This window comes from Rhinatrema bivittatum, chromosome 16, assembly GCF_901001135.1.
Source record: "Rhinatrema bivittatum chromosome 16, aRhiBiv1.1, whole genome shotgun sequence".
NCBI lineage: Eukaryota > Metazoa > Chordata > Amphibia > Gymnophiona > Rhinatrematidae > Rhinatrema > Rhinatrema bivittatum.
Window position 1 is genome coordinate 13129073 of NC_042630.1, and position 17000 is coordinate 13146072.

A 17000-nucleotide genomic window follows, 5' to 3' on the forward strand; every position below is an offset into this window, starting at 1 on the left:
GAAAGAGCCTGGTGAACCTTTTCGCTTGGTTCATATATGGTACCAAAAGCAGAGTTACCTGTGATTTATAGGGCTTCAAACTTTTATAGGGGTTTGAGCTATAGGGTAAGTGCCAGACCTTTAGTGATGACAGTCTAAGGAGGTTAACTCAAAGCATACAGTGGTATAGAAAAGAATGACATTGTTTGGTTTCATATTAAGCACTCAAAAACAACAGTCACTGAAAATAAGAGTACAACTGTTTATTGATGTGCACCTAAGTAAACATCAGGCATTTGAGACCATTTTTTTAACAAATATCTTTTTCAATGCACTTTTTACATCCTTGTTTTTCAGGGTATAGATGATAGGGTTCAACATGGGTGTCACAAAACTATACAACACAGAAATCAGCCTGTCCTTATCTAGTGAATAGCTTGAGATTGGGCGCACATACGTGAAGATCGAACTACCATAATATAGTAAAACCACAGTCAGGTGGGATGCACAGGTAGAGAAGGCTTTGTGTCTCCCCTTGCTAGAACGAATTTTCAGGATGGTCAATATGATATAAACATATGACATGATAATACACAGAAAGGGAGTCCAGCCTATGAACACACCTATGGCTAAAAGCACAGCTTCATTGACAGAGGTATCAGCACAGGAGAGTGACAGCAGAGGTGGGATATCACAAAAAAAATAGTTGAGTTTGTTGGCACCACAGAAGGGAAGTCTGAAAGTAAAATAGGTGTGTATTGCCGAATTCACCAAGCCGGTGATCCAGCAACTTGCTGTGAGACTCCAACACACCATATTATTCATGATGACCGTGTAACGCAGGGGGTTACAAATTGCTGCATAGCGATCGTAAGCCATCACCGCAAGCAGGACACATTCTGTGCCCACAAAGGAAAGAAAGAAATACAACTGCACGATACAGCCAGGGTAAGAAATGGATTTCTTCTCTGCCAGGAGGTTTTCCAGCATTTTGGGGACCGTAGATGTTGTGTAGCAGATGTCCAGGAAGGACAAATTCCCCAGGAAGAAATACATCGGTTTATGAAGACAAATGTCAATTCTGGCTACAGTGATGATGGCAATGTTACCTACTAGGGTCACCAAATAGATGACCAAAAAGACTCCAAATAATAGATTCTGTAGCTCCAGGAGATTAGAAAATCCAAGAATAATGAATTCTGTAAGTGTGGTCTGGTTTCCTATTTCCATTTCCTCTATGTTTTCATCTCTTGGGTAGGCGGTTCATGAAAGGATAAAAGAAAACTGTAAGGGTGAAATTCTATAGTCAAACAGTGAATTTTCATAGTAGGAAAAAAATCTCATCTATATGGAAGGTAATTTTATAACAGATAACAGAGTTAAAGTCTGTCGGTACTTTCTGCTATTGGATTTTGGCTTACAGTTTCAAAGCGGACTTATGTCCACTTACAACTCACAGGTTTCTCTGCTATGCATGCAGGTGTAAGTGCACAAAGTTATATCTGCTCTAGAGCAGGTGGATCTTTTTGTGTGGAGATTTCTGCATATACTTTCAAAAGCTATGGGTAAAAGTATGTAGGAAAGCCAGTTTTGCATGCACACTTTTACTTGTAGAACCCGCAGCTTCCAATGTCATGAATCTATGCCATGGAAATAGAAGTTGGCCAAGGATCACATTCTTATTATCCAAATACAGGGCTAATTTTCAGGATAACTAGATTCATAAGATTTGCCATACTGGGTCTGAGCAAAGGTCGATCCCATTCCAACAGTGGCCAATCTATATTACATATTAATCAAGTTGCATCCATTTCTATGTGCATTTTTGTCCGGAATTTCGCATGGTACTCTACCAAGTAGATAAGAGGGATAGATTACATTTTTATTTATGAGGTAAACTAGACTTGGAGCTTTTTAGGACTGCTGGTGGGTTAAATTCCAACTTATTACTAGACTGTAGGAGAGAAGTTTTCAATAGTCTGTGTAACTTATTACATAGGTGCATAACTCAGAACATGTAAAGTTGCAGGTACCACACAGTATATAAAATAGCACATATCTGTGTCCTGAAAGTACATTCAGCTGTGTAGATGTTTCTAATGCAGGAAAATACATATTTTCTCTACCCATTATATATAAGTACAAGCTTATATTTTAAGTTTGTAATAAGTGTAATGGGGGTCATTTTCAAAGGAGTTACGCATGTAAATGTGACATACTATCGTAGCAATTTTCAAAAGCTATTTACTCAAGTAAAGTGCACTTACTTGAGTAAATCCTATGGACAATTCAATGGCATATATTGTAGCAATTTTGAAAAGCCCACTTACTTGAGTAAAGTGTATTTACTTGAGCAAAAACCAGTTTTGCTCGAGTACATGCTTTTTAAAATCTACCCCAATGTGCACATAATAACCCAGAGTTAAACATAGAGGCAGCTATTTTAAAAAGTATGGAGATAATTTTCAAAAGAGTTACGCATAGAAAATTAGCATATACCATATCAATTTTTAAAATCCAAATTATGCATATAAAGTTCATTTACATGCATAAAACCTTTTGAAAATTCAGTCCTATGGAGGGAATTTTCAAAGGAGTTACGCATGTAAAAGTAGCAATTTTTAAAAGTCCATGTACATGCATGTACAACCCAGTTTTATGCGCCTAAATCCTCTTGAAAATTACCTCCTTTTCACATACTCTGCTTATGCAAATATTTATTAGCAAACTCGGAGTCAGCAGTTTACCAAAACCTCCATCAATTCAGCTGGATCTCCACCAATTCACCCTGACCATCCAGCACTTCACCCTGATCCCTCACCATTTAATCCAGACTTCCCACCCAAAAACTGCAGACAAAAGACTAGTACCTTACCCCTAGAGTCATCAAAATGCAATAACTATAGCAGAAATATAGCGACTGTGGTAAAAATAGATAGGTGTGGTTAGGCTAATTTCCTATCTTCCTCATAGACAATTTGGTATCACAGCGCATATCATTTTACGTTGCATACTATGTGGTTTGTGTATAGCTGGAGAGAGAGCACTCTAATAGGGAAAATAGGACTCTATATACATCTAGCACTATAGATGGGCACATTCATTTCAGGATGGGTTTACGGGGGTGGTGTTACACATTCAGAGGAATTAATTGCAAATTTGAAATCACTGAATAATTTCTATTATTTCAATCAATGAAAGGTACAACAAGAGGAGTTGATTTGCACAACAAAAGGAGTTCATTTGTACAATGCGGTCCCTGGATATTTTATGCATGGAAACCTTTTTAAAATTAACCCCATGACAGACTGAAAAAAAATGAATAACTTTCTGAATTTTTTTTTTAAATTGTAGACTTTCAGAGGGAGAATCGATGGAGATGAAATGATGGGAAACGGAGCAATGTGTGGTATTGATTCTACATCTCATCAGGTGTGTGAGTAAACGTGGATGGACTTCTGAAATGCAAGACAGAGAGGTAACTCAGAAGGCTCCTGGTTGCATACATAAGTGGCAGGAAACAGACCTGCAGTCATGACTATGCTAATTCGCGGTAATGAAAAGCAGACATATCAGGCCGGCTTGTAATATATAGGACCTGAAACATTTTTCTCCCATTCTTTGTCTGTAGGAAATCGAACTCACAAATGTTATGAGCTTATACCTAATAATAATAATAATAATAATAACAACAATAATGGTTAGGTTTTCTCATCAATATGGTTTATAGAGGCTTTTTGGTGTAGACTCCCCACTTAAATATGGGGCTTTTTAAAACAGATAGCTAAACATTTTTAGCTATGTAATTCTATTTTTGCTCTCATCTTATTTTGATATCCAGCAGACCAAAAAGAAATGGCCGTCCAAACGTGACCATCATACATTAGACGCACATCATTTTTTTGGTAGCAAATCACTGATCAAATCTCTACATTAATATTAAGATGGTGACATTACTGCACTGCTATAAAAAGCAATGTTTTTCTTTTTTTTTTTTAACTCAAAAAGATTGGAAGATTGATGGTATACGTTGGATGAAAACCAAAAATAAATTACACGTTGTTAGCATCATTTTCATTTTCAACAGTCTTGAGAAACAGACACAGTCAGCTTGGGAAAGAGAGGGAGAAAAGTGTTTCTGTAGTAAGTCATGTTAAGATTGGTTGCTAGCATGGGTTAAAGTGTCAGTTTTAACATGGTTATTATCAGTGAATTAAACATTCTATGTACTAAAAGACAGATGTAGATAAATTGATGCATTATTAGTTATCAAGGCTAACACAATCACCAACTCCCATTCTTTCCCCCCAAAATCAACCATCAAAGAGCATTGATGCCCCAATCTACCATCTTTCCAATCAAAAATCAAGGGTTGTCAGTACCTAACAGAGACAGAAAGACATGAAGAGGCTCATCGTACATAGCATCATTTGGTAAATAATGATGAGAACCGCAAAGCATTCTTTGATGGAGAAGCCATTCAGTATGTTAGCACCAAAATGTCATGGTTCTCATCATCTTGTGAATTGAATTAGATAATGAGTGTGAATTTAAATAAAGAATGGCATAAAAATATGTATAAATCTATAAAGCATTTTGCATACAATTACATTCAGGAGATTCTCTCACCATATTTGATAGCACAAACTTCAGTTGTTTACAGGATCTCCCATGAAAAAAGTCAGTTGCTTTGGTGGCATAATGGATCCTACTTCTGTTAATGTAAAAGCAGATTTTTTACTCTGCTAACAGAGGAAAATAAAACATGGATTGCTTCTCTCCTTGTTCATATAGATATGGCAATGCATGGGTGCTGGAAGGAATATTCATAATGTTTCTTGGGAACCTCAGGGAAATGATCAATCAACTCATTCTTAAATATATTCATATTGTTGTAAACATCATTTAGCACCTGAGACCCTCCCTAGGGTAAGGTTGCACATTAGCAATAAAAAATGTCATCATACTGTGGCCAGAAACATACTAAATTATAAATTATTATATACTCAATAGTATCTCACATAACAACATAGAAGATAATGGCAGACCAAAAAGATCCATCCAGTCTGTCCATTGTGAGTTCATGCGCAAATAATTCCTAAAAGCCAACCCAACACAATCTCCTTCTTCCCCATGTCTTTATACCTGACTTGTCAACCCTTTTTGTGCCACTGCTTTCCACATGTGTCCCAAGCACGTCTAAAATCTGTTACAGTAATGTTCTCCACCACCTCTGTTAGTAGGCCATTTCAGGCCCCACCATCTTCAACATGACCTGGGTTTTTCTAATGTTGCTGTACAATGTAGGTTTTGATTGTACATTTGATACCTTTATGTGCAATTTTGCATATTCATTTTAGTTGTTATCCTCCAAGAGCAAATAATTTAGGAACTAGCAGGCTAGAAATGTTCAAAATAAATAAATAAATGTATGATTGTTTCTTGTAAGACTAATATTTAAGTCAAACACCTAGGCCCCCTTCTGAGACTTATTACCCAGTTTTGTAATAATGCCCAATGAACCATATCCTTGTCATCCTGCTTCAGCAGCATGGGAAGTGTTAAAAATTGCTTCGCCACTGGTCTTATCTATGAGGAGGACGTTAACCTTTCATCCACTTCTTCAATCAGAGTTTGCACAGTAAACTCCTAGCCAGGAACTGTTTCATTTCCGACTCACTATGTCAGACAGAACTGCTAACCTTCTCTTATACAAATATGTTCACCTGTATGTACACACATCACTGAAACAAAAAAAATACCTCAATATCCAACAGGAAAGACAGCCATTTTCTGAGTTGTTTTCAGATCAAAACTTACTTTTTGGATTTATCACAAGTCTTCTTTTCTCTCAGAGTGAACTGAGTTCATCAGCGTTATGGTCTACTTTGCCTTAACACACACAAAAACAGAGCTTATCTTGATTTCCACTTGTGAAAATTCACAGCCAAAAAGGAAATACCAACTCGGGTATCATTTAACCACAGGTGCCACTCTCCAAAATTAATTTATCCAATATTAGAAAAAATGTTTTAGAAAAAGAAAGATAAAACAAGACTGTGACTGCAGATGATTAGAAGACCGGGCGGCCTCCATTTGAAAGTAAGGTAGGCACGCTGTCAGGCTTGGTGATGCGGCAAAGCAATATTTTTCAAAAACATTTTTTCTAATATTGGATAAATTAATTTTGGTGAGTGGCACCTGTGGTTAAATAATACCCGAGTTGGTATTTCCTTCTGCTACTTTGCCTTAATACATGGAGCATGGCAGGCCCCACTAAACAAAACGTGTTCATCAGATGTAATATCAGCATCTAATCACACATGCATATTCAGAATCCGATAATGTTATAGGTATGCATGTATGATTACTTCCTGGGATAACGGATGCATAAAAATACTTGAGAACGTTCAATTATTCTAGTTTTATACAGGAAGTAAATATCATAAAAGTAACTTTTTATCTCTTGCTTCATATGCAATGCAGGAACAATGGATTGATTGCAGGGTTGTTTCCAAGGCTTTCAAGAAAAGGAGGTGATGCACTGATGACAGAGGACTAACTGATACATGATATGCTCATTAGTCACCTGGTGGTAGGAGTCATGGCTCAGGAAGAAATGGCTTTCAGATCTTTTCCTCCAAAGACCAGTTATGGGCGTGGAATAGGAATGGCTGCACTTGGATCAAACGCTCTGAGATAGCAAAACGGGTCAGGCGAAACCTAGCAAACACCATCTTCCTCTGTCAGTGTTTCCTGTTCCAAGCTTGGTCTGAAGACTCGTCTCTGGGCTGTATGGTACCAAGGATCGATACCTGTCCTGATTGTTTCTAGACTGTACCAATTTTTGGAGAACTATAAAGAAAAATAGAATAAAATGTTTGGTAATATCCTGATTTAGCCCAGCTGGAGTTTGGCATCCAATCTTCCCCTCTGATTACATGATACAATGTGCACTTTAGTAGGTACTCTATATTCAATATATGTTAAATACATTTATTTTCTGTCGTTTACATAGACTTCAATCCATCATTTAATCAGCTGCCAAAAATATTTTACAATATGGGAGTTTGACCCTGGGCTGGAAAGAGCAAACCTTTCTAAGAGTAAATAAGTTTGAGAATAGTGGTCATGGTATGAGATTCCAAAGGAGTGGACTTAGGAGGATCAATAATAATAATAATAATAATAATAATCTGCTCTTATATTCTATGCTTCTGAGTTTCTCTAATGATGATAAGTAGCAATAAAAGATGCATATGCAAAAACCCTATTAGCAAAGATATTAAATGGCATCTCCAAGTGTTTGGAAATGTGATTGTTGATGCCTCCGTGTGTTGAGGCAGGAGGCCAGAATATCTACCATGTGGTGGGCCCACCGTCATAGGGTAAAAAAGCGAAACCAGAAGGAACATGACACCAGGGGAAGGGACAGCCTGGTGACTTAGTGGGAAGCCTCAAAACTGGGCTGCTTGAGGGGTGCATAAAGGGGTGGTGTGTGCCGTCTCTTTGTTCCAGAGGACTGTGTAAACCCCATCCCTCCCTCCCTCCCATCAGAATGGGCTAAGATTTTGCAGCTATGGTGGTTTCCAGACAGAGGATTGCATCATCCCTGGTAGAACAAAGCAAGATAATTTGGTGTCTAGAGACAATGGTTACAACTAAGTCCAAGAGCAGCTTATCAAATATTCAAGGACCTTCAAGCAGGTTACTGGGACTGTCTGGCAGGTGGCAAGCCACGCAGTAGTGCACAGCTGGCTCTGTCTGAAAAGCTGCAAAGAATGGATTGCAAGGGCCAGATCTGCCTGACAGGCCACCAATGTATTAGGCCAGGAAGCCAGCATCAAGAAATGCAATAATTGTGCTATACACCCTCATGTTGTACTACCTAAATGAATTACTTGTGCTTAGTAAAGATTGTTACATCTTGGAGTAGTTTTGGGGGATGCATGTGTAAGGTCAATGTAATACATAATAAAGCTGCAGCCAAATGTCTTTCCAATATTCCTGCCTCTATGCTCGTTCAATATTATTGAACGAAAAGAGAAAGGGCGGGCAGGAAGTTGGGGAGATCCTGGCGCAAATATTATGCTGGGTCAGACCCGCGCTGTGGTGGAATTGTGCAAGTTGGTAGCCCCAATGGTGCCTCTTCCGTTTTAATTTTAAGCTGAAAAATTAAGCAAGGGAGAGGGAAAAGGGGGGCGGCAGAATGCAACTGGCTTGTAACGAAGAAATTTCTAAAGCTAAACTTTATTAGAGCCCATCAAACGCTTCGGATTCTGTCAGTTAGACAAGGTGTCAGGTTGCAAGCAGATTTATTTAATTCCAATAGTCTCTTTATAGGGTTCAAAATGGAAATGATTTGAAAACACCGATTTATTAACGTGTAACAGACTGGACTGCTGCCAATCCCATACCCCCATGCTTTCCACCTGTGCTTGGAATAGTCTCCCTGAGCTGCTGCGTCCCACTCCCTCTCTCACCGTGTTTAAATCCCAGCTAAAGACCCACCTTTCTGAAACCACTTTTAAATCTTCGGCCTGATTGTCTGCTTTTAGTCTTGACTCACTTTCTTTTCTTTTAACCAAGTCTCTTGTCCTGTATGTTTGTCGTATTTGATCATAAGCTCCATTGAGGAGGGACTGTCTTTTTGTCTCTGTCTGGTCAGCGCTGCGTATGTCGTGTTGCGCTGCAGAAATGTTTATTAGTGGTAGCAGACGCAAATTTATTTAAAGCGAAAAGCAACCTGAGCTAAATCGGTCATTAGTTTGGTTATTTTACTCTGAAACAAATGCATAATGACCCCTCCTCCCCCCCCCCCCCCCTACACACACACACACAAAATGGCAAACATTTCCAGGTTCATTTATTTTGCCTGATAGTGCACACTGGGGCGGATTTTCAGAGCCCTGCTCGCGTAAATCCGCCCAAAACCGGGCGGATTTACGCGAGCAGGGCCCTGCGCGCCGGGAAGCCTATTTTACATAGGCCTCCCGGCGCGCGCAGAGCCCCGGGACTCGCGTACGTCCCGGGGTTCTCGGAGGGGGGCGTGTCGGGGGGCGGGGCCGGAGCGCGCGGCGTTGCGGGGGCGTGTCGGCAGCGTTTTGGGGGCGGGTACGGGGCGTGGCTACGGCCCGGGGGCGTGGCCGCGCCCTCCGTACCCGCCCCCAGGTCGCGGCCCGGCGCACAGCAGGCCCGCTGGCGCGCGGGGATTTACGTCTCCCTCCGGGAGGCGTAAATCCCCCGACAAAGGTAAGGGGGGGGTGTAGACAGGGCCGGGTGGGTGGGTTAGGTAGGGGAAGGGAGGGTAAGGTGAGGGGAGGGCAAAGGAAAGTTCCCTCCGAGGCCGCTCCGATTTCGGAGCGGCCTTGGAGGGAACGGGGGGAGGCAGCGCGGCTCGGCGCGCGCAGGCTATACAAAATCGATAGCCTTGCGCGCGCCGATCCAGGATTTTAGTGGATACGCGCGGCTCCGCGCGTATCTACTAAAATCCAGCGTACTTTTGCTTGAGTCTGATGCGCAAGCAAAAGTAGGCTGATCGCGCTTCTTTTAAAATCTACCCCACTATTTGTAAAACAAATAAAAATGAAAAAAGCAAAAAGACTACAAAAGAAAATTTAAAAAGATCCAAAAATGAATATAATTAAAAAAAAAATCTGCATATCCTTATAAGAGACATAGAAGATATATATATATTTTTTTTTTTTTTGCCACTGGGGATTGACAACAGAGGTTCCTGCACCCTCAGGGCGTGCAGCCAGGAGAGTTCTTAAGGGTTGATTTTAAGACCTGAGCACATGCAGTTCCTGGCGCGCGCGCATGGCCGCGCTCGTATGTGCGAGCAGCCCGTGAATCACAAACAGGGGGGGGAATGTTCAAATTGCGTGCAGCGACACGGTCGGCCTTTTTTTTCCAACTCCCTCCGGGTCCGCTGCTGCCTGCACGTGCTTCCCCAGGACAGCGTCGAATGGCGCTGTCCGAGCTCGGCCCCGCCCCTCCCTGACCCCGCCCCCGCCCCACCCCTTTGGAGAGGCCTGGCACTTCGGCACATAAGGGCGGTTACGCGCATGGCCAGGCTCTTCCGTAAATGTACGCAGCGCGCACAAGGCCAGACCATGCACGTAACCCCCGTTATTTACGCGCGTGGCCCGTTTAAAATCGGGCCGTATGTCTCTTAAGTTCAGAGCCAGCCCTGGTGCTGGTCTGAGAACTGCAGGGTAAAGCAATACCCAAGTGCATTTCATTTCAAGCACTGCTTTGCAAGACAAGCAGGTAACTTACAGGTCAGGTGCCAGAGCTGCAGCCTAGGCAGCTCTTCAGGAGCTGCTTTGTAGCTTTTGTGATGTCGTAGTTTTGAGTTAGGAAGTTCTCTAGCACTGGGTCGCCTTTGTGGTGCAATAAAATAGGATAGGGATGTGCATTCATTTAAGCTCATTTTATAATAAAATGAAAGAAAAACACATGAAATGTCATTCATTTTTGTTTATTTCAGTAAAAAATTAAAATAAAAAGGCAGTCACTAGTGCCCAAAAAAACACTCCGAGTCCTTCCCAGTTCCCCCACCCTGAAACCTTTTGCCTTTTTTTATTGTTTCATGGGACAGAAGCGGGTCCCTGGTTATTCCTACCCTGCAGCTGTTACTTGGTACCCGTAATGGAGAAGGTTTTCATGGGTAATGATTCAGATGGACTGAATCAAATCACGGTGAACCTAGAAGATGTGGTAGGCCTGATTGACAAACTGAAGAGTAGTAAATCACCTGGACCGGATGGTATACACCCCAGAGTTCTGAAGGAACTAAAAAATGAAATTTCAGACCTATTAGTAAAAATTTGTAACTTATCCTTAAAATCATCCATTGTACCTGAAGACTGGAGGATAGCAAATGTAACCCCAATATTTAAAAAGGGCTCCAGGGGCGATCCGGGAAACTACAGACCGGTTAGCCTGACTTCAGTGCCAGGAAAAATAGTGGAAAGTGTTCTAAACATCAAAATCACAGAACATATAGAAAGACATGGTTTAATGGAACAAAGTCAGCATGGCTTTACCCAGGGCAAGTCTTGCCTCACAAATCTGCTTCACTTTTTTGAAGGAGTTAATAAACATGTGGATAAAGGTGAACCGGTAGATATAGTATACTTGGATTTTCAGAAGGCGTTTGACAAAGTTCCTCATGAGAGGCTTCTAGGAAAAGTAAAAAGTCATGGGATAGGTGGCGATGTCCTTTCGTGGATTGCAAACTGGCTAAAAGACAGGAAACAGAGAGTAGGATTAAATGGGCAATTTTCTCAGTGGAAGGGAGTGGACAGTGGAGTGCCTCAGGGATCTGTATTGGGACCCTTACTGTTCAATATATTTATAAATGATCTGGAAAGAAATACGACGAGTGAGATAATCAAATTTGCAGATGACACAAAATTGTGCAGAGTAGTTAAATCACAAGCAGATTGTGATAAATTGCAGGAAGACCTTGTGAGACTGGAAAATTGGGCATCCAAATGGCAGATGAAATTTAATGTGGAAAAGTGCAAGGTGATGCATATAGGGAAAAATAACCCATGCTATAATTACACGATGTTGGGTTCCATATTAGGTGCTACAACCCAAGAAAGAGATCTAGGTGTCATAGTGGATAACACATTGAAATCGTCGGTTCAGTGTGCTGCGGCAGTCAAAAAAGCAAACAGAATGTTGGGAATTATTAGAAAAGGAATGATGAATAAAACGGAAAATGTCATAATGCCTCTGTATCGCTCCATGGTGAGACCGCACCTTGAATACTGTGTACAATTCTGGTCGCCGCATCTCAAAAAAGATATAATTGCGATGGAGAAGGTACAGAGAAGGGCTACCAAAATGATAAGGGGAATGGAACAACTCCCCTATGAGGAAAGACTAAAGAGATTAGGACTTTTCAGCTTGGAGAAGAGACGACTGAGGGGGGATATGATAGAGGTGTTTAAAATCATGAGAGGTCTAGAACGGGTAGATGTGAATCGGTTATTTACTCTTTCAGATAGTAGAAGGACTAGGGGACACTCCATGAAGTTAGCATGGGGCACATTTAAAACTAATCGGAGAAAGTTCTTTTTTACTCAACGCACAATTAAACTCTGGAATTTGTTGCCAGAGAATGTGGTTCGTGCAGGTAGTATAGCTGTGTTTAAAAAAGGATTGGATAAGTTCTTGGAGGAGAAGTCCATTACCTGCTATTAGGTTCACTTAGAGAATAGCCACTGCCATTAGCAATGGTTACATGGAATAGACTTAGTTTTTGGGTACTTGCCAGGTTCTTATGGCCTGGATTGGCCACTGTTGGAAACAGGATGCTGGGCTTGATGGACCCTTGGTCTGACCCAGTATGGCATTTTCTTATGTTCTTATGTTCTTATGTTCTGGCAGTACAAAATGTTGCTGGCCGGGCTCAGGTGGAAAATTGTTTTACTTTTGTTGTTTGCTTTGTTTCGTTTTTTAAATTTACTTTGGGTTGCCCTGGACATATCCTTAGTGGTATGGACCGAATATGTGGGCAGATCAAATGTGCCAACTGGCCTTTCCCTGCCATCATTTATTGTGTTACTGGATCCTGATATAGCCTATTGCATATCAAAATGGAGTGGAGGAGCCTAACTGGTCTGTAGCAATTTATGATTGCAGCTCTGGGGGGGGGATGACCATATATAATTGTAGCCCTGGGATGCAATCTTTAAAGATACCCTGAGTTTCTAGGCCCTCCCAGGCATCAAATCCCCCCTCTACCAATGAAAGATCCATCCTGACACCCCCCCCCCTCCCCCACCCTAGGATAACCCCTGCTAAACCCCCTGCCCAAATATTATGTGGTAGCTCTGGCATAACCCCTCTCCTTGGTTATAAACCCCCTGCCTCAGCATAACCCCTGCTAATTTACAATCTACCAACTGTGTCTTAATCTGTCAATGCTCTTGGGGGAATCTAAACTATACGGTTATTATTAAAAGGCTGATTTAGATGTATTTGCATGAAGCAGCTTGTTAATATTTTACTTGCCTTGGTTCACATTTATTTTGTGATATCAGTAATGCTTGCATGAATGTTTCTGATATCACACAATAATATGGTTTAAGGCTCAATCAAATGCCAAAGTCTACATTTAATGTATGTTGTTACAATATCACAGCTTTGGGAATAGGTCCCTCAGGATCAGAGCTTTTGCAAAGCCAGTGATGAATGGAATAAGTACTCCTTCTATTCATAAAACTTCATATCAAAGAGAACGATATTGTTCCTGAGTAAAGTATACCCAGTAACCACTCAAAAGTAGCAATGGAAATGTATTAAAAATGGGAACATTTTTATTTCATCTTGAGAATTTCATATGAAGAGACTATAAGTGGCAAACTTGGGCATCAGATTGAGAAATGGAGCTGACATACTGTAGCGTGGAGATTTTCAAACAAAAAAATGAGAACGAAATTATCATTCACAGAGTTAGATGAGGGAAGTGCACCTATTATAGGTACACACATGTGTATGCAGCCCTTGGCCATGTTTAGCAAATTTTCGGAAGATCAGAAGTAGTTGTGTACTTACTATTTCGCATATGCTTTTATGTGAGTGAAAACATGGGCTTTCTGAAGATTTTCCAGGCCAGGATTCTGAAGTATTTTGTAAGTGATGTGCATGCATTGAATGTTTACGGACACTAAAAGGTCCAAAGACACTGAGTATGCAAGTAAATATATCTCAAAATTGTGTATATAAAATACTTTACTTCTATTGGGCTCCTTTGGTGTGGACAATTGAAAAAATGTGTTTATAAATAGACCAACTTATTGAATCTCCCATAAGGTGATGACTATATTTTTTAATCATTACATACAAAAACAATTGAGAAAGAATGAAAAATAAACTACATGTATATCACCAGTCCAAACAAACTTCTCAAATGTTCATCTGTTATAATAATAATCCAATAATAATAATCCAATAATAATAATCCAATAATAATAAAGCAAGGTGGCCCCATACCTATTTAGGAGTCTGTATGTTTTGACAGACCCTCAGAATGAGGGGCCTACATATACTTGGCTAGATTGATTTACATGAACTATTGACCAGTGATACGATTGTTTCGTGTTTGTGTGTGCACAAGTAAGGTACGCTGGAATACAGTGGTGAACGGGTAGAAGTTTGTGAATAATAATAATCCAAACATTTATATAACGATCTTCAAAAGGTGATTACAAAAACACACGATGCTTATCCCCACAACCATTCTGTTGTGCTCAACCTTATTATGTTTAAACACACACCGGTCCTAAAGCCCTCCATGTTAACAGCGATGCTATACTCTCAAACCCATTGCTCACAAAACGATCTTCAGAATTTGTACAGTAACATTTCAAGGGACTCTCACGGCTCCATTTCCGACATAGTAAATCTCACAATTTGTTTGGAAAGATGCTCCAAAAAATGTACAAAGAAAAAAGTTATCTTAAACGAGATCCCTCCAGCCAGGTAAATTGAGGTAAAAGGAAGTAGGGAATTTCCAAATATCCCACAGAATCAATGGTAAAAGCACTGTAGGGATGTGCATTTGTTTAAATGAAATGAAAGCAGCCATTTTTATTTGAGTTTGTTTTACCCCAAAACAAAGGAAAATCCCACACACACACGCTGAACATCGCCCAGATTTTTGTTTTTATTTGTTTTGGAAATAGCATGCACTATTTGCAGGTGATATTTGCAAAAATCACAAACAATTTGTAAACATTGTGCCATGTTTCCCAAAAGGAACAAAAAATTAATTTAAAAAAACTCATGAAATGAAAAAATAAAAAATAAAAAAATGATGTAAAACTGAACAAATAAAATCATTTCTTTTCTGCTCACATCCCTGGAAAACAGTAATTTATGAGAATTTTATCCACTGACTAGGTTATGTTTTGTTCCATTTCTACCTTTTGCCATTAGGCAGTCCTTGATTTTTAAATAATACCCTTTACTGGTGCTATAATTGATAATAAGGACACAATGGGTTACACATAAAAATCAGTCAACATCAGGAATTTGAGAATATTTTTTTAACAAATAACTTTGACAATGCACTTTTCACGTCCTTGTTTTTCAAGGTATAGATGATAGGATTCAACATGGGAGTCACAAAACTGTATAACATGGACACCAATCTGTCCTTATCTAGTGAGTAGCTTGAAATTGGGCGTACATAGGTGAAGATTGCACTTCCATAATATAATATCACCATGATCAGGTGAGATGCACAAGTAGAGAATGCTTTATGTCTCCCCTTGCTAGAGCGAATTTTTAAGATGGTTGATATGATATAAACATATGACATGATAATACACAGAAAGGGAGTCCAACCTATGAACACACCAATGGTTAATAGCAGAGCTTCATTGATGGACGTATCAGCACATGAGATGGAAAGTAGAGGAGGTATATCACAAAAGAAATAGTTGAGCTTATTGGCACCACAGAAGGGCAGTGTAAAAGTGAAATAAGTGTGTATCGCTGAATTCACCAAACCAGCGAGCCAGCAACTTGCTGCGAGACTGCAACACACCATTTTATTCATGATGATCATATATCGTAGGGGGTTGCAGATTGCCACATAGCGATCGTAGGCCATCACTGCCAGCAGGACACACTCTGTGCCCACAAAGGAAACAAAGAAATACAACTGCGCAATGCAGCCAATGCAAGAAATGGTTTTCAAATCCATCAAGAGGTTCTCCAGCATTTTGGGCACTGTAGCAGATGTGTAGCAGATGTCCAGGAAGGACAAATTCCCAAGGAAAAAATACATCGGTTTATGGAGGTGAATGTCAATTCTGGTTACTATGATGATACCAATATTTCCTACCAGGGTCAGTAAATAGATCACCAAAAGGACACCAAAGAATAGAGCCTGTAACTCCAGAATATTGGAGAACCCCAAAATAATGAATTCTGAAGGCATGGTCTGATTTGTGATTTCCATTCCATTTCTGTAACTGACCTGTTGGATAAAGGAAAACTCTCAGGGTGAACAGTGTCAAAGTGGATCAGAGTGGATTATTGTAGAGGAAAAAAAAATCTCATTCATGTAAAGTATCAGCATCCAAGGGCATTAACCTATAGCATGGGATTAACCAGAATATGTTCAGGTATTCATTAGATATATTTACATTCATTTGGTTTACAAATCTGAAATAATTTCCAGATTTTGGCCTGAGTTTTTTTTTAGCAATTACTCTGTACCATATACCTTAATTGTTTCAAAGTTTTGTTGTGAGTCACTCTTGTTTGGGCAACATTGAAAAACTGTAAATGCAAAGATAGATTGATAGGTAGACAGATACACACATATAGAGAGAGACAGCAAGTAGACAGACCTATAGAGAAATACAATCATAGACAGACATATAGAGAGATAGATAGATAGATAGATACAGAAGGTAGGTAGACTGAGCAATAGAGAGACAAATGGATAGGCAGAGTGACAGAGATATACTGTAGACAGTACAATAGAGCAACAGAACAATAGATAGACAGCAAATCAGCTAAAAACATATTTTTGCTATCCTGAAAAATAGAAATGTTTTTCACTGAGAAAATATGTTTGGTTATATATTTTGCATGAAAACAAAAAAAAACACTGTATAAATTATTTGCATGATTTTCAAAAGCTTTAAGCAGACATGGACATCAAAACTTGAGAGAGAGAGACTCATAATATTTTCTATAATATAAGATGAGAAACCCCCAGTATTGTTCAAGACAACTAGCCTTTCATTATGCTTCCTTCTTACTGTTTCATTCCTCATTTTATTAAATGAATTAAGGAATGGCATATAAAGTATAATTAGTATAAGAATCTTGAATAACTTTTTTTGTAAGGGCCAAATAACCAAACAGAGCCACTCACATTAGGTCAATAATATATATATATATATATATATATATATATATATATATATATATATATATATATATATATATATATATATATATATATATATATGTCAGAGAAC

The 17000-nt window shown here is 39.6% G+C and overlaps 2 protein-coding genes across 2 annotated transcripts; both read right to left on the reverse strand.

The window, feature by feature from the left end:
- Positions 1–267: 267 nt before the first annotated feature.
- On the reverse strand, positions 268–1221 carry LOC115077357 (olfactory receptor 5V1-like). The gene has a single exon (XM_029579652.1). The coding sequence runs from the start codon at positions 1207–1209 to the stop codon at positions 268–270; it is 942 nt and encodes a 313-aa protein (XP_029435512.1). The 5' UTR covers positions 1210–1221.
- Positions 1222–15025: 13804 nt separating this feature from the next.
- Positions 15026–15967, reverse strand: LOC115077358 (olfactory receptor 5V1-like). Its single transcript, XM_029579653.1, has one exon. It carries the CDS (start codon positions 15965–15967, stop codon positions 15026–15028), a length of 942 nt encoding a protein of 313 aa, XP_029435513.1.
- Between the last annotated feature and the right edge of the window lie 1033 nt (positions 15968–17000).